This window comes from Panthera pardus, unplaced genomic scaffold, assembly GCF_024362965.1.
Source record: "Panthera pardus isolate Hobbes unplaced genomic scaffold, ASM2436296v1 HiC_scaffold_6, whole genome shotgun sequence".
Taxonomy (NCBI): Eukaryota; Metazoa; Chordata; class Mammalia; order Carnivora; family Felidae; genus Panthera; species Panthera pardus.
This window is the reverse complement of record NW_026526991.1, coordinates 20,001,321-20,019,959: the sequence shown is the minus strand read 5'-3', so window position 1 is coordinate 20,019,959 and position 18,639 is coordinate 20,001,321. Positions and strand designations below refer to the sequence as shown.

Genomic DNA, 18,639 nt, shown 5'->3' with positions numbered 1-18,639 from the left:
CACCCAGTTCTCCATTTCTCTAGGTTTAGGACAGCGGGAATTCTTTGTTTCAAAGGCTTGGAAAGCTATGGAGGGTTCATCTTTTCATCCTTTATGTCCTACCAAGATTGATTGACTGATTAGTCAATGTATCTACATTAAACAAACTCTACAATGTATGCAATTTTCATCAAAATCAATTATTATTACCATTGCACAGTAGAAGAGCATGGTCCCTACAACCTCTGCTCAGTTCCCAGATGCTTCCTCAGCCCCCACCCCAATTCCAAACATGTTCTGACATGATGCAGACACATACCTAGAAATAAGGCAAATCCCTAGCAAGTGGCATGTGTGGAAAGGCATGAGTGTCATTCTCACAGTTGTGTCAGAGTAAAATTATGGCAATAATGATGATAGCCACAAAAAGAGAGATTGCATATATGGTATTTACCCCTGTAGGAATTCATCTGTTTCTGTCAATAACTCTTAAGATAGGTTATGCTATTATTTCTATTGCATAGATGAGGAAATTGAGGCATATTCCACTCCTACAGAAAGGACAGCATCCATATGAGGTTATGTGGCCATAACAATAAGGCCAGTCAATACACTAGGAAAAATGCAGTAATATTTCTGAAAAGTCCATCAATCCACTTCTGCCTCCACAAGTCTGAGCAGCTGAGAAGGGAAGTGCAGCCCCATCTTGGGCAGCCCAGGTTCTGAGTCAGGCAGACCTGACTGCACCTGGTGGGGCAGAGCTTGCCTCCATCCTTCATGGGCTATAGGACCTTGCCTCAGTTGCCATCTGCAAAATGGGGATAATTAAAGTACTGATTTAAGGGTCACCTGGGTAACTTAGTTGGTTAAGCATCCAGCTCTTGATTTCATTCATGATCTCATGGTTCGTGAGTTTGAACCCCATGTCAGGCTCTGCACTGGCAGCAGAGCCTCCTTGGGATTCTCTTTCTCCCTCTCTCTCTGCCCTTCCCCTGCTCATGCTCTTTCTCTCTATATATAAATAAATAAATAAACTTAAAAAATATTTTTTTAAAAAAGTACTGATTTGATAGAGTTGTAAAGATTAAAAGAATTAATATACACTATGTCCTTCATGCAGTTGTTGCCTGTAAGTGGTTGTTATTTATTTATTCTTCCAATGGCTATATAGTAACAGGGTTTCTATGATTTTAAGAAGGAAAAGTTCTGGCTCTACCTCCATGCCAGACAGGCATGCATTTTCCTACTTCCATTTCCTGAAAACATCCTAAAAATATCAGTATTAATATCCTATAATATTTCTATAGTTCTCTAGTATGATATAGTCGGTTGTTAATGACTGAAATTCTGTGGATTTGTTGGAAGTTGAACTAAGCCTTTTAAATTCTCATTTTGTTTCGATCTTGGGGCTTTTACATAGAGCACTGGGGCCACAGACACAATGGAAATGGACAATTCACATTCAGAATACATTTACGGTTTCAGTGTCCAAGATAATTCTCCTTTATTTATTTGTTTAGAATTCACCCTTGGCCTTACTTCCAAATCAGGATTTTGAGTAATCACAGCTTCCCTTACAAAAATTGGCCTTTGTTTAGCATGGACAATGTGATAACCAATGAAGCCCTTCGAATTCTTTTTTGTCAATTCACTATGCATTTAATGTATTTCCAACAATAAAATGAGGTCCCAGGGAGGTGGGAAAGGAATGAAAAAAGTCTCTGTTCTTGTTCAGCTGGGAGGGAAAAGAAACACATATATACTGAGATAAATGGAAAATAGTTAAAAAATAATTAGTGAATAAAGAGTGTATTATCATGTGGTCCAGAATGCAAAGAGAATAAGGGAGGGGAGAAGAAGGGAATAATTAGCTCTGGGAATCTTAAGAGAAATGTCAAGATAGAAAAAGATTGACAAAATAATGATGGTAGTTATAGTTGTAAATTATAGAGCTCTACCTACAGGCAGGAACTGTGCTTGCAGTTTGCATAGATTACCACCTTATTATTGTTATTTCACAGATGAGGACACCAAAATTGACAGAGATTAAGGAATTGTCCCAGATTACACAACTAATAAGGCGTAGAGTCAGGATTTGAACCAAGGTCTATCTGATAAAATCACATGCAGAAAATAATCAAAGGTCTGTCGGGGAGAAGACCATCATCGTCTTCTTGGTGGCAGACAGGTCAGAAGTTGAAACGAGGAACCAGCTCTAGAACAGAGGGGTCACCGGGGTGCACTTAAAAAGAGAGAGGGAGGAAGTGTCCACTGGCAATGGCTTTGAATATGAACTTGAAGAGTGTAGACCTCACTAAAGAGATAACCAAGACCCTCTAGAGAGGATAACAGGATGAAATACAGTTGTGTCATTAAGTAATCCCTGCAGCTATGGGAAAAAGAGACCAGAGGACAGAGAAATTTGTCTGCAGGGAGAGCCAGGAAGATGTTCTTGGGCATTGGGTGACAATGACCCTGTCCAAAAGATAGTGTGCCAAAGAAGTTGGGCTCTTGCTCTGAGTATTCTGATATCCGTGTGCTGCAACAACTCACGCAAAGCCAAGAGGTCAACATTAGATTTCCATCTGCACTCAGATCTCTGAAAATAAAAGGCTTTTACCAAGGGTTTTGTCTTCTGGCTAACACTGGCACCACAGATCCTTTCCATGATGTGGTGAAGAAACTAAAGCATGTCCCTTGATGCCATCTAAAGGACACTTGTTATATCTTCAAACTACATTGTATCCTGCCATGTTAGCTTCTGCTATAAGCCTATATGCTTATCTCTTTTTGTTTTATATTTTTCTCTCTCTTTAGTAAATGATAATATATTTACTTATGGTCATTTGAATGAAAATAGTTATTTTTTTAAATTTAAGTTTATACCCAACACAAAAAAATTAGTGATGAAAAAAGATATCAATGCATCCTAACAGCCTGTGTTGCTCCTTTCTGATTTTTTTGAGGTGTGGTTCATTCTTGATACACTCATTCCAGCCTGTCTAGACTGCACATAGTGATGACTGTTAGACCAAACTGGGTTTTTTTTTTTATTTTGTTTTGTTGTTGCTTTTTTTAAAAAAAGACTTTAATTTTAAGTAATCTCTACTTACTTAAGGTGGGGCTCGAACTCACCTCCTGGAAATCTATAGAATTCCATTTAGTCCTCCTGGAAATCTATAGAATTCCATTTAGTCCTCCTGGAAATCTATAGAATACCATTTAGATCCTTACCTCACACCATATACCAAAAGGCAGTGTGTCTTGGTCACAGGTTGATGCTTTTCCTGCTCTGTCCCTCTTGTCAGTGCAGGTGATTAACTGCCTGGAGTTGAGCACAGCCTGGGGCTGTGGAAAGTAGCTTTTCTCTCGGAGAAGTGAGACTAATACTTCCATTATTCTTTTCATTTCTAGAAAATGAAGTGCCTGCCCCAGCCCCAGCTCCAGCCCCAGCTCCAGCCCCAGCCCCACCCCCAGGTGAGTAAAAACACTACTTCACACGTCTGGGCTGCAAATACAGAACCTCCATCCCAGCATGATCTGGCCTCCACTGAAACTGTGAGTTTTAATCTAACTCCTCCAGAGAAATTGGATGACCACAGTTGTAACAGGTTTATAATAATAACGATAATAATAATGATATAAAAAATAATACATTGTGTTTGTATAGTCCTCTCACATTAATCTGATTTGGATGGCACATCATACACTTACAGAGACCCTTCTAGTTATGCCAAAGTTGTTGTCATGCGCACGTTTTAGCATTGTGGAGCCTGGGCCTCTGAGGGGATGAAGGATTTGCAGAGCTTTTTCACATATAGCTAAAGCCAAACAAAGCCCACATCTTTCTTGTGAACTACGTCACCATCAACTCCTCAAGAAACAGTTTCCAGGATAGTTCGGTGGCCTCTGAGGCTCAACTCCTCCACTTCATAGTACCCTGTTGTCCCCATGGTGACAACAAAAAAAAACAGGAATAAAGAGTTCCAACAAGGGGCATCTGGGTGGCTCAGTTGGTTAAACATCCAGCTTCAGCTCAGGTCATGATCTGGTGGTTCATGAGTTCAAGCCCAGCGTTGGGCTCTGTGCTGACAGCTCTGTGCTGACAGCTCAGAGCCTGGAGCCTGCTTCAGATTCCATGTCTTCCTCTCTCTCTCCGCCCCTCCCCTGCTCACACTCTCTCTCTCTCTCAAGAATAAATAAACATAAAAAAAAAAAGAGTTCCAGTGAACCCCTTGGCAGGTAGATGTGATGCCCAGTGACAGTGGGCATTACTATTTCACACAACAGGTGGAGCCTGCTTTTACGTTCACATAGACCTAAGGAAAAGAAGAATATTGGAACTCTAAGAAGAAAACATTATCTTGAATTCAGTTTGCTTACAACCACATAGAAAATAAAATACAGCCTGGAGAACCACCAAATATAATACAACCACTAAATTGAAACACGAGGAAATACTGTGAGAATCTCACAAGGCAGAAAGTGATTTAATGCAGGTTTCTTGAATTGACAATGTGGTGTGAAGTCAAGGGGTGAGAAGTCACTGTAGACCAACCCAGTCTAGGTGAAAGCAGAAACTGAAAAGGCCTCAGTTGCTGGTGATTTTTTTGCATGGAAATTTGAAAGGTGATTATGAAGCTCTTCCATCTGGAGATCATTTTCAGGAAGCCACTTTGAGAAATTTGACTGTCCACAGGAGCCCCTTTGCCCGGCTAAGAATACAAGATTCACACACTCAAAACCCTTAACCAGTGTAGAAAAATATTGCCATGTGTCAAAATGAATGAACGAGGCTCAGTGCCATGTGAGTTCAAATAGGGACGATCTCAATTTAGTTTTCTTTTAGCCAGTATAGATGTGTGACATTCTCCTTAGGATCTTCTTCTTTGGTGTGTTTTCTCCTTGCACTTACAAATTTATTTTTGCCAATATTGAGTACACTGAAAACCTACAGGCCATTGAAGACATAACTTCTCCCTTCTGTTCTTCAGATCTGTTGAGGTCACTGGGCTGCTCTAAATTTCCCCTTATTATGGCATAGGCATATTTCATATTCATCACACAATACTGACTTCCTGTTGCTAAAGCAAGTCTCCTCCCAAACTGTTAAAGTAGTTATTAGTTAACTAAGATTCAGACCTCTACTTCACCCATCTAGAAAAAAAAATAAAAGAATCCATGCTTAAAATAATTCTTTTCTCACATATATCACAAGTCAGACATATTTGCAAATATCTAAACTAATTTAATTCTGGACAGAGAGAAGCAAGCTAGATGGTCTGCCTCAGCTGATGAAATTGGATGTTACTGTTCTCATGTTGCATTGATTATTGCCTCTCCATTCAACCTAGAAAATTAGTATATGCACCAAAATATTTTCTTTGAAACTATTGTACAATTATAGATTGTATACCCCGGCTTATTACTATAATATCATCTCGAAGTCCAAACAATTAGAATCACTATGTGGGTCAAACTTCCTTAAAAAGTCAGTCCCTTTTGGGGTCTAAAATGAAGTGACCCACATTTTATACTCACTTCTACATAAGCACATTTAACATAGTCTCAGCATAGCTAAGTATATTTTAACAAAATCTGTATTGCATGTCCCTATGTATACTTTTTTCAAAAGTGATCAGAGTTATTCATTGCTTTTATTAAGCTTAATGGGATTCTACATTATAAATTCCAAAATCCATAACTCATGTATAGTGTAATAAGTGAATATGTGGTGTCATTTATGACCTGTACTGTTGCCATTAATTTCTTCTTTCCCACCCTCCACCCCATTGCTCATCACACAATTAAATGCTTTCTTTGAGACACTTTTAAAAATGTGCTTGTACTTTCCATACAGAACCAAATAAAGGGAAAGAGGCCGGAACTACACCAACAAAAGGTGAGTTGCGGGGGAGGGGAAGTGAGGCTGAATTCAACAAAAGGAGGTCAGTAGAAAGAGGTCAGTATTGACTGCCATGGTGGTCCTATAGAACTTCTCCACATTACCTTTCATCGGTGCGGTTTAGAGTTCTTCTGCATCTTACCTGCATGATCAGTCAGCATAACGAAGGGTGCTTTGATCAGTTTTCATGATTCACCTTTCTAAAAGAAAAACAACAATGATAAAAATATCACAAGCATTTGTTGAGATGCCAGCAAATCAATTGGTAGTTTCCAAGTTACCATGTGCATGTGAAGGAAAAGAGTTATCTGGTATTCTTGGGATTGTGCCAGTTTGGAAAGTTATCTGGATTACACATTTTTTTTTAATGGAATATTTTCATGTTACTGATGAACTGTTCCAAGTTTCACTAGCAATTTTTTAAGGCTAGCATCTCATTTTGTAACATTGTATATTTGCATAGATTTATATGATGGTTTAAATATATTGACAGTACAACCTTAAGCAAACATTATGTTGATCCTTATTGAATTGGAAACTCATTTATGATTGTAATATTATTCTATTTTTACTTTATATGAAGATAGTCCAGTCTTAGAAAGTGAATAATCTTTATCATGTACTACTTACTACTGTGGATCCATGAAATATTCATTCCTTTGTCTCTCCGTGGAGGAAGGACCAACTGTCCTAAGCTAAGGAGCATTACCCTTCTACAAAAGAAAGTTTTCACAGATATAGATTAGAGAATTCTGCCTATATGTTTGTATCATCATTTTTAAAAGTTCCTCTTTTATTTGTGGATTGAATAACACAGTTAAATTTTGGAATAACCAATTATTTCTTGATTGCAATATTTCTTTCTTTTTTTTTTTTTTGGACACTACTCAAAAGCATGCTAAGTATTTCTTTGTTCTTACTATGTCATATTTCATTACCTAATTCCTATGGTATTATTGTCTCCTATACATTAGTAAAATGCTTTTTTCTTTCAGTACATTGGACCTCTTTTCTTCAGTTAACTTGAATTTACAATATCATAAATGAACACATAATGTTGGTGCTTTTGTCCTTGACCTTCAGTGGCACCCATGGATAGTAACATAAATAGTAATCCTGGCCACATGGGCTACAGTCTGAAGGTTATTTGCTTATGGAATGCAGACAGTGCAAACTTCTAGAACTCCTTCCATGAGAAGGGTTCAAGGATGTTTAGACATCCTGGCTGAAGCTATTGAAACATTATTCTCTACAAGGCCAGTGGCATACCCCTCTGTTTCCAAATTTAGAAAGGTGGTTGGACCAGGCTGTAAGGCTCAACCAACAAAGTAGATGATATAATACCAGAGGGCAAGCTGTCGATGTTTAAACAAAGCCTGTGCCTGACCCTTAATGTGAAAAGTCATCATTATATTTGTATGCTTAAATGAGAAAATGCCTTCCTGTAAGTTAAAATCAACCAATCATCCAGTCAACTAATCAACAAAAACTCTTCTCTAAACACAGAACCCAGTATGATGAAAGAGCTAGACCAGATGACTAGGGAATTTTGAAATTAGCAGCACTTTTTCTGACATTTGCAGAATTAAGCAAGCCCATGGCCACATGCAGTCATGCTCCCAGCCACATAAACGGCCATGGTTCTATTTGCTCTCCATGACTAGGAAGCAAATCAGTTTAGGATAGAAAGTGACATCCCTAAATCAAGAAGGTAGATGGATGGAAGTTATTTTCTAATACACAGTCCTCTTGAACTATTACTTACTTTCATCAAGGAGAGGGAAATTTCAAAGACAACGCTATGTAAAAGGTAGACACAGTAATCACCGCTTTATGTATTTCCCTAGTTGAGAAAGAAGGCTTGCATAAGCATAAACAGAATTGACAGGTGTAGCAGACCTTTTCTCCAGCCTTGACTAGAATGTCCCTACCTGCCCTTCACCCTCCCTCAGCCCTCAGTCCGTCTCATTGTTTTTTAAGCCATCAATTCAGCTTTCACTCCTCTGTGCAGCTTTCCTGGACTGTCTTAGCTGTCTTTCATCTGCCCTTCCTCCTCCTGATTTCTCTTGGACCTATGGTCTCTGGCATCAGATCACTCTTTTCTCAACTTAATCACATATTAGTGGTTCAGTCCTTCCCCTAACAGGTTTCAAGTTTTTTGTCAGGCACCATGTCCTAACACTTCTTTGGTCCCCTCAGCTCATTTCTTCCAGTGTTTGGCAGAGAGAGCTGCACATGGCAATCTCCTAATAAATACTTGTAGAATGAATGAACAATTGAATTTCCAGGCAGGCTTAGCTATTCGGTCATATAGACAGTAGTACTCTGGATAGATTTTTATTTCCACTTACCATGTTTGCTGGGCAGGAGTATGAACATCCCCCAAACTCTCGAGTCAGTGAGATTCAGGATGAGACACTGGTGCTATGCATCCCCAGAAGAGATGGATGATTTTTACTGTGAGGCCAACTCACTTAAAACCATTAAGAATGGCCACTCCTGGATATTAGTGCATTCTCAGAACTTATTCTTCTATCTAATTAGTTGAAGTATAGTCAGTTAGTAGCTCCGAGACTGTCACTACTAAGAAAATTTTGCACAGCAGTGTAGGCTTAATATTTTTCTCAGGTTGCCTGGATCTTCCTGGAACAATCTGGAAACGTTCTGAAAATTTTTTGATAGCCGCAGAATGTTGCTTCATTCCTATATCAATCTTACAAGTAGTGTTTGAGGTTAGATTTGCCAACTCTTTCACATTTACTAAGAGTCTCTGTCTGGGAAATAGCTGATTTCCCAGGAAGGGGTTTTAATATTTGTTTATTTGCTTGCTTGCCTCTGGAGTTGTCCATCCAGCTACCCTGTTCCCTAATACTGATAACTTTGTCCTGGAATTGAAACAATAGAGATGACAATATAGAAATGTGTGTAACCAAGCAGCAATACCAGAAATTAGATGCACAAATCCCTTTTAGAGTGATCATACTGGGAAGCAATGTCTTTATAAAAACAATGCTGCTATGGCTTAGAATTCTTTCAGAATAACACAGATGGCAAATCAATGGGGTGCTAGGTACAGGTTCTTTTCTACATGCTCAGTGGGGCCAAAAGATCTGTCTTTTATTCCAATGTCCACTTATTCAGCAATTTTTCACTAAGTGTCGGCTCTGTGCCAGGCATGGGTCTGGCTGCTGGGTCCTGTTCTCCTGGAGCCAACTTTAGGGAGCTTTGGAGGGGAGAGCACCCATCAGCAGAGGACAGTGGCTTTCAGTTTTGGAAACAGACAATTGTCATGGAGGGCCATGTGTAGAGAATAATGTTGGTGATCAAGTGGGAACATACTTTTTTTTGGCCAGTCAACCTTGTACACGTGAACACAGGGTAATGAGATTGGGTCTCATCTCCACCTTAACACCTGATCCCAGGGGAAGTTCAAAGCTGGTCTTGGGAGTGATTCCAGGTGTGCCAGAGCATTAGCATCAGAGACTACTTTGAAAATCATTATTCACTTCAATACCTAAGTTCGGGCACTTAAAAACAATTTTTTTTTTTTAATTTTTGCGTCTTGATATATTTTGGTAAGCCCAAATGGGATATTTACTGCCTCTTTTTATTTTTCTTTCAGAAAAATATCCACTTTGGTAATCACTGCAAGTGAATAAAGACTTAATTTCTTTTTTCCAGGCATTAACTTCAATATTACCCCATAAACTATCATGAATGAACCTTGTGCATATTAAAGATCTCACATAACTTGAGATGAAGAGCCTTTCATTTGGCATGAGTGTGGCTGGCAAATGAGGAAGTGAACCAGCGCAAGCTCTAGCAAGTTTTCTCCTAAATGATGTGATCCTTTTTTTAAATGCAAAGAGTGATTCCAATTTTTTGTCTTCATTTAGATCCCTTTTCTGCAATAGCATTGTTCTGGTGTTTTTAATTCACATGCTAACATTTTTTTGTGTCATTTTACCTTTAGGTATCAGACAACCAACCATCCAATGTACTTTATGCTTTCTAATTATATTACTTCTTTGTAATGATCTTTGTTAAAAACTAATATCACTGGGGTGCCTGGGTGGCTCAATTGGTTAAGCATTGGACTCTTGACTTCAGCTCAGGTCATGATCTCCTGGTTCATGAGTTTGAGCCCTGTTTTGGGGCTGATAGCACAGAGTCTGCTTGGGATTCTCTCTCTCCCTCCCTCTCTGTCCCTCCCCCACTCTCTCTCTCTCAAAAAATAAATAAACTTTAAAAAAAATGAGAAGAAAAAGTACTACTATCATCACACATTTCAATTTTATGACACAGCCATTATAAGATACAACATTGATTTAATGGATTTGGAAAAGAAAAAGACTCAATAAATGTATGTATTTACTGTAGGATGAATCCTGACTTTAGAAGTATCAAGGTGCAAGGGACGCCTGGGTGGCTCAGTTGGTCTAGGGTCCAACTCTTGATTCTGCTCAGATCCTGATCTTGAGGCCCAATTCAGGCTCTGCCCTGAGTGTGGAGCCGGCTTGGGATTCTTTCTCTCTCCCTCTCTCTCTGCTCCTCCCCTGCTCACACTTTCTCTCTCTCTCAAAAATAAATAAATAAACATTGAAAAAATAAGAAGTATCAAGGTATGAAGGCATGTGCCTTTTCATTAAGAAAATATGATCTTAGGCTCCTGGGTGGTTCAGTCAGTTAAGCATCCGATTTCAGCTCAGGTCATGATCTCAAGGCTTGTGGCTTCGTGAACCATGTTGGGCTCCACACTGACAGCTCAGAGCCCGGAGTCTGCTTCTTATTCTGTGTCTTCCTCTCTCTCTGCCCCTCCCCCGCCCATGCTCTGTTTCTTTTTCTCTCTCAAAAATAAATAAAGGTTAAAAAAATTTTAAAAAGGGGTTCCAAGATGGCTCAGTTGAGCGTCCGGCTTCAGTTCAGGTCATGATCTCACAGTTTGTGGGTTCGAGCCCCCAGTTGGGCTCTGTGCTGACAGCTCAGAGCCTGGAGCCTACTTTGGATTCTGTGTCTCCCTCTCACTCTGCCCCTCTCTCACTCACGCTCTTTCTCTGCCGCTCAAAACTAAAGAAATGTAATAAAAAATTTTTTAATTAAAAAAAAGAAAATGTGATCAATTAATCAAATGCCTCCAAACATGATGAATTCATGTCAGCTGTTGATATTATTTCCTTACATACATGATTGTTGTTGCTGCTGTGGTTAATTTGGTCACATGAGCCAATGTTTTCCACAACTGATTACTATGCTTGAGGAATTCAGAACTTGGTCGCAATCAAACAAGGTTAAGTGGTTAAGTGAGGTTTGTTGAGAGTCACATATACTTTAATTTCATGTGCTTTTTGGTCTTTTTAAAAATCTCATCAATTGTCCCAAGTTTTGTATGACTTAAAAATTAATTTAAAAAGGCAATTTATATCAACCATAGGTAGAAATTATTTTATGCCGAAGAGAATGTGTAGAATCATAAGAATCTATATATTCTATAATCTCTAGAGTTCTCTCCCTGCATTCCAGATTTTACATGTGTCCCCCTAAAATCCCAAGCTTGTAATATGAGACAGAGTTTTTCCTCTACTTTCCAGGCCCTCTTCTCTGGGAACTTCAGTTATTTAAAGAACCGTTTTTATGGTTTTACAAAAAGTGCTATTTTCCCATGACCTAAGGACAAGTAAAATTCTGTGTTGGTAAATCTCCCTTCCGTGAGCTAGGGGAGAGTGTCTGGTGTTCTGGTCTGTGGTCTTCAGATATGCCGTATTCTGAAGACCCCAAAACAGATGTTTTTCATCGTCACTGTAGTGACTTTTAAATAGAAAAAAAGAAAATATAACTTATGTATTGTATTTTTTGTTCTGTTTTGTTTGAAAATGTTATTGGTACGATGCCTTGGCTTTAATATATGTGTTGTGGAACTAGGCACAACCCAGAACAGTTGGATATTCTGTTTCCCTTCTAGCAGTAGAACCTGTTTTTCCATAGTATATAAGAAAATTAGATCTTTCATTCTCATCCAGTTCAACCAAATTCAAGCAGGCACCTTTTTTAGAATTTAAGATGAGGATCCAGCATCTTAACTACATTCTCCAATCTATGGGATGCCAGGACCAAAGCTACTTTTGAAAGGAGGGAATCATAAAATTTGCCCCTTGTCAATTATATTTTCTAGAACTTCAGTAAAGTTGAACATTTATGTACAACGAAGTGCCAATTGGGAAGTAATTGCTGTTTGGAAGTAATGTGGGATCATCCAGAGTATCATTTCCTGATACTTTGAAGCACTGCTTTAATATGTGGTGCCTTAATAGTCTAAAATAATTGTGAATGTCCCTCCGATTAGTTTTAACATTTAGTAGACTCTGAAACTACTGCCCATCAAATTTCTGCTCAACAAATGGCTTCTCTTTTCACTTTCATTTTATGCAAGTATGTAAATATTCTTTTCTCAATTATTTTGCATTCTAAACAATTAATTCACTATGCACAGTGCACAAAGCAAACTAGCGACCACAAAAACCTGAATAAAATGTTCATTTGACTCAAAATGTTTCCAGCTTCTAGTTTCTAGTTAAAAAACTCCTTCCCAGGATTTGGTTCAGTTTTAAAACTTCATTTTCAAGAATTTTGACAGGACTGGGGCACCTGGGTGGCTCAGTCAGTTGAGCGTCCGACTTCAGCTCTGGTCATGATCTCACGGTCTGTGAGTTCAGGGCCTGCGTCGGGCTCTGTGCTGACAGCTCAGAGAGCCTGGAGCCTACTTTGGATTCTGTGTCTCCCTCTCTCTCTGCCCCTCCCCTGCTCATGCTCTGTCTCTCTCTCCCTGTCAAAAATAAACATTAAAAAAAATTTTTTTTAAAGAATTTTGACAGGACTTTAAATCAAGATTCTTTACATACTTGAGTAAATAAAAGCCTTCGAATAGGTTACAAGAATAGAATACTAAATAATGAATTAAATGCATGACAAATGATACAGAAAAATCTCAAGGTATTTTATTTTTGGTTATGTAAAATTTTGATTATCTAACAATCTTCTGGAATAGCTCAGAAATACCTATACCTCCCCAAATGCACGGTTTTGTGGATGTTAATGGATGTTCCAGGAGAAAAGGATTGAAAAGTGAACAAAATTTGGGAAGGGCTAACTGCTGTATCATTTTTGTCTCCACCCCTCAGTGCCAGTGTCCATTAGCATACAGAAGTCTGCGATACCCCTCAGTAAGAGCACATCCATACAATATAATAAAATACATTTGACTTTATTTAGCTTAGCATTTTCCAAGCTTTTTTGACCCCAGAAAGTTTCCTCTGAAGAATCCCAAATCCCAGTGTTCAGCGAATCCCCTCTTGTATTTTGAAGACATGACATCAAGTTTCTTGACATATTACATTAGTTATTTTGTTAAAAAGTAATAAAACATATTCCTGTTCGGCAGTTTTAGAAAAGAAATCTCAGGCTAGTAAATAATCTTTGTAGTAAATATTCTAATAGACTATATTATGTATAATTATATATAATATTATATATTATAATTATAATTATGATATATTATATAAAAATGTGCTATTTTACCTTTTGTCAGGAATTTTTAAGCACTTTAAAATTAACAGCCATGTACATGTATTTTCTGTATCCTATTTTATATAGTCATAAGTTTGTTTTGAAATTCACAATTATTCTAGTGTTTTAAGTACAAAGATTATTATTATTTACACCGACATTAGTTTTTACGCTTCGAAAAAGGAGGGGCAGAGTTTGAGATAACACCGAATGCCTATTTAAGCATCTAAAATTATAAAGACCCCTTGAAATTCAGACAGTTTAGAAAAGGAGAATATTCAGTGCCTCTGCACATGAACACTCTAAAGCATGTTTTGAATTTTACACATGTGTTTTCATAAATATTTTTTAAATTACACAGCATTTGGCCAATACCAATATAATCATGAGGAAATGCTCATAAAGTTCCTAAAATAAATATTGGTAAACTTAGTAAGTATGACAAACTGATTTATCTTAATTAATGTAGTTAGTGCTGTCTTTTGTCTCCTAAATATAAAAGGGGAATTAGTCACAAGGTTTTGGGGGGCAGGGAAGAACAAATTCTCTTTTTTATGCTTTTTTATGCTTATGTTCAAATGACTGTGGCATGCAAATTATATCTGACACTGACTTTAGTTACAAAATAAGAACTCTAAAACACTTGTGTTGTTGATTTTGTCAAGGTTCAATTTTTAGCATTAATTTTTTTCCTAACCTACAGTCACATGAAATTTTTGCCCAGAGCTCCATTTCTTAATCTGCACTTTCACTGGATTGCTCTATTCTCTCACGCTTTTATTTATTTATTTTTCTCTTTGGTCTGTAATACTGAGTTTAATCTTTCAGGTACCGAGTCTTCTAAGGCTGACTCATCATTCAGCGTGTTTTGTGTGTTCTCTCTTTTTTCAGCCTTCTCTTTTTGCAGGAGACTTCTCTTTTGCAGGACAAAGTCCTTTTCTTCTTGACTTTTTCTTCCTATTTCTTGTTTCAGATGAAGAGGAAGCCTCCACGCCTAGTGCCCTGCCTCCAGGTTAGGATGATTCCAACTCCTTACCCCCACTTTGTAATTTATTGTTAATTGACAATAAAGAAAAAGGAAAGGCAGAGAACCTTGATGAGACAGTGTGCAAAGCAGGGTCACCAGCTTTTGCCTCTGCCAACACCAGCAGGGAAAACTTGGGCTTTAATGGTGATTTTTTTTTAAATGAAAGGAAACTTTCTTTGTGAAATAAATAAGATTAGTAAATCTTGGGTATGAATTTTAAGGACAAAAATGGTTTTCTTTCCTTTCCAGCTATATGCCCTTGTCCCCTGTTCTTTAGATATTTGAATTCTTTTATTTTATTATTGTTCTTCTACTAATTTTCCAAACAAGCTGACTTCTATTTTTTTTCCCCCAAGACGATTTCTAGTTTTTTTTCCCCATCATGAGGAGAGACAGGGTTTAGGGGAATCCAAGAAGGCTGGAGTCAGCTGTCCATTTTCACCCCTTGCCCTTGTATCATCCGAATCACACTTTCCTTTCAGGTGTGGGTAGTCGGGCCCTGGAAAGAAAAGATTCAGGTGAGCGCTCGCCTGCAGTAAGGCGTCCCGACCCCATCCTAATATAGTCACTAATGACCTCATTTCTTGAAGCTGTTTTAATTCTAATCTTTGTTTTATTCTGTTTGTAGCTTTTTAAAAAAAGCAATATTTTATTACAAATCTTCTTACAAGAAAACTAATGTATTGAGAAATGATTAATTTTGCATGACACACACACACACACACACACACACACACAAATACAGGAATTCAGCCACATATATCACAGATTTGTTTGTTTTATTGTAGATATCATTTTTTAACATTTAGCAAATACAAAGAGATCAAGAAACTGAAAATCTCCATATTGGGGATATGCTAAAGTTAGAGATAATTCACACTTCTCTAGAACTGTTTTATAGTTTGTAAAAACCTCCAAATGTATCTTGTCAGCAGTCACTACAATTTTGTGAGGTCGTACATTCACTCGACAAATTCGTGTTAAGGGCTCACTACAATCCCACTGTGGGCCTCTAAAGGGACAGGCACTTTTGTAGGCACTTGTGGGTATACAAAGGAACAAAACAATACAAATTCCTGCTCTCTTATTCCAAATATGAATGGCCATAATTCATTCTTACCATGAATATCATGGACATTCTCACACACACACACACACACACACACACACGTAATCATGTAACTACATTGTATAACTTCATTGTGAAAATGATGATTTCTAAGGATAGCATGACTGTTACCTGAAAACTAAAATAACTAAATGTACATTTCCTTCTTTTCAAGAAACATTAACAGAGAGTTGGCAACCCATGCATTTTTTTTTTTTCCAGTTACTAAGTGGCTGAAACTGAACTTCTTTGCATTTAGCTCTTGGAGACAGAGGGAAGGAATGTCTACAGTTCTCTCTCCTGCCCTCCTTGCTGGAGTTGACCACTGATTAATACCAGCCTAGCACTTGGAGTGCAACCTAAAAAATAAAAATAAACTTCACTTTCAGCTTCTCTCTCTTCATGGGAAAGCCTCAGAGTTGATTTTTCTTTTTCTGTTTTTCCCCCTTTGCAGGATGCACCTAGTATTCTTGGAACTTGTGCCTGCTGGTCATGATCAGATACTTAATTGTCAAACTACCGCCTCATTTATGCAAATCCAGTGGAATCATCTAATCATATAAAAGCAAGGAATCTAGAAATATCAGGCTAGGTCTGGCCCTAGCCCTTCTCATTTGACCAGCAAACTGATTTTTTCCTTTAGTCTTTTCCAGTTCTGTTGTTGTATGGACGTGGCACATTATAGTCATTCACCTATTATGACACAGTTCTGCTTTAATATACTTCCCATCATTATTTATCTGTTAGGGGACAGACAGGACGGGGAAACTCTGGCTGCCAACAAACACATAGTAACAACCTACCTGAAAAGTTTTACTATTTCTAGGAATTAGAAAATGTTCTATATGGAAGAGGCACCCCTTGTAAGAATGGGAATCTGTCACTCTACTGATGGCGCCAGGGGAGATGGATGGAAAGAATGATGTTATATTTATCCAGGTTTATTAGAAAAAGAAAAGCTTCAGCATTGACAAGAACGACAAACCCAGGTAAGTCTGCCTAAGAAGGATCTGGCCCTGAAATGATCCTTTCCTTTCTTTCTTCTCAATAGAATGGTCTCTTGGCGAATCGCCTGCTGCGGAGGAACAAGACAAGCAGAACGCCAATTCCCAGCTGTCCACCCTCTTTGTGGAGAAGCCTCAAACAGGATCAGTGAAAGTTGGTGAGTGCCAAGCATTAAATCTTGCTTTCCTTTTGAAATGGAGGTGAAATTCACACCGCATGAAATTTACCATTTTAAAGTGAACAACCAGTGGCTGTTAGTACACTCAGTGCTGTGCAACCACCACCTCTATCTCAACATTTTCATCACCCCAAACAGAAACCATGTACCCCACTAAGCAGTTACTGCCCCTTCTCTGTCCCCTCCCCCTCCCCAACCCCTGGCTAATCTGCTTTGTCTCTATGGATTTCCCTGCTCTGGATATTTGGTGTAAATGGAACCACACAATATGTGACCTTTTGTGGCTGGCTTCTTTCCAATAGCATAATGTTTCCAAGGTCCATACAAGCTGTAGCATGAGTCAGTACTTCATTCCTTTTTATGGCTGAATACTATTCTATCATATTTATATACTAGATTCTCATTTTTCTAACCTGAAACGGAGAGTGAAAGCTATCATTTTAGGAAGCTTTAGCACATAGTTGTTGAGTTCCTAGACTCAGGAGTCAGATTGGGTTCACATCACTTTCCTCATCTGTAAAATGGGGATACTACCTGTGAGGTGCTTTGAACAATGTCTGGTGTATCTTAAAGCTCTGAGCCAGTTTTGCTGTCATTGAGGCATACTCATTCCATAAGATGATTACAAATCTGCACACATACCATATGATAACAAGTAGTATCTCAGCAGAAACTAGTGGGATAGAGGGTTCACTTTGGAGACATTCATTCCAAAAATATTGATTACACACCTCCTGTTTTAGACACTGTCCTGAATACTAGTACAACATGTGAGAATTCAGAACTTACAATCTTTTAAAAAATTTATTTATTTTGAGAGAAAGAGAAAGTGGGGCAGGGGCAGAGAGAGAAAGAGAGAGAGAGAATCCCAAGCAGTCTCAGCACCATCAACACAGATTCCAAGGCAGGGCTCCACATAACAAACCGTGAGACCATGACCTAAGCCAAAATTGAGAGTCAGATTCCTAACCAACTGAGCCACCTAGGTGCCCCGGAACTTACAGTCTTAATGGGAGGAACAGACAATGAGAAATTAAACAAACAGATAATCACAAAAGCCAAGTGCCATGAAGGAAATAAACAGGGTGGTAAGTTAGAGAGGACCTAGTGGTCCGGGAATTTTCACAAAATAAGTTTTTATAAGGAATATATTGTGATCAGAACAAATAAGCCACCTAGCTGACTGGTTATATTCTAAAATGACCTCTTTCAGGTCTAGAATATAGGAGTACATTACATGTGGATGGAAATATTTGTTCCCCTTGTATTTCTAGAAGACACCAAAGTGCTTGGCTGGATGCTAGGCTAGAATTTTTATGTCCTTAGGGCCCAAAAATCAATACAAATGGATAAGTAGTTTTATTTCAAAAAGATCAATTTTATTTAGTCACATTGAGTCATGTAAATCCAGACTTCCCATCATCTTGCCTAATAAAGAGGATGGAAAAAATCCATACATTTGTGAGGCTTTCCATTTTTATTTCATTTATACATGATAAAGCCAAACAAAAAGTATTTCCTTATTAACCCATTGCTCCTTTTCTGCCTCGTAACTTCAAAAACAGAACAAGTTGGAGTACCCTAAGAACTCCTAGGGCATGCATAAAAAATCAGGGCACCAGTCACATCACAGCCTCTGCAGGGCAATCCTGTGTAACTCCTTCCAGTTGAGAGCAAAACTAATGGCACTTTTTACGCCACAGTCTGAATTGCTTGTGCTTTTTCTAGGTGAAAATATCACCTTTATAGCCAAAGTCAAGGCTGAAGACCTTCTTAGAAAACCCACCATCAAATGGTTCAAAGGGAAATGGATGGATCTGGCCAGCAAAGCTGGGAAGCACCTTCAGCTGAAGGAAACCTTCGAAAGGCACACCCGG

At 38.3% G+C, this 18,639-nt stretch overlaps 1 protein-coding gene across 11 annotated transcripts in view; it reads left to right on the top strand.

The window, feature by feature from the left end:
• MYBPC1 (myosin binding protein C1) overlaps window positions 1-18,639 on the top strand; it is an 87,559-nt gene that overhangs the window by 13,429 nt on the left and 55,491 nt on the right. For 6 of the 11 annotated variants that reach the window (XM_019446584.2, XM_019446579.2, XM_019446587.2 and 3 more), the window contains exons 2-7: window positions 3,394-3,456; window positions 5,840-5,881; window positions 14,418-14,456; window positions 14,954-14,989; window positions 16,631-16,741; window positions 18,491-18,639. In XM_019446584.2, coding sequence (XP_019302129.2) covers window positions 3,394-3,456; window positions 5,840-5,881; window positions 14,418-14,456; window positions 14,954-14,989; window positions 16,631-16,741; window positions 18,491-18,639 — 440 coding nt within the window. The remainder of the gene's footprint in view (window positions 1-3,393; window positions 3,457-5,839; window positions 5,882-14,417; window positions 14,457-14,953; window positions 14,990-16,630; window positions 16,742-18,490) is intronic. The other 5 variants (XM_019446588.2, XM_019446583.2, XM_053894786.1 and 2 more) reach the window with 4 other exon arrangements.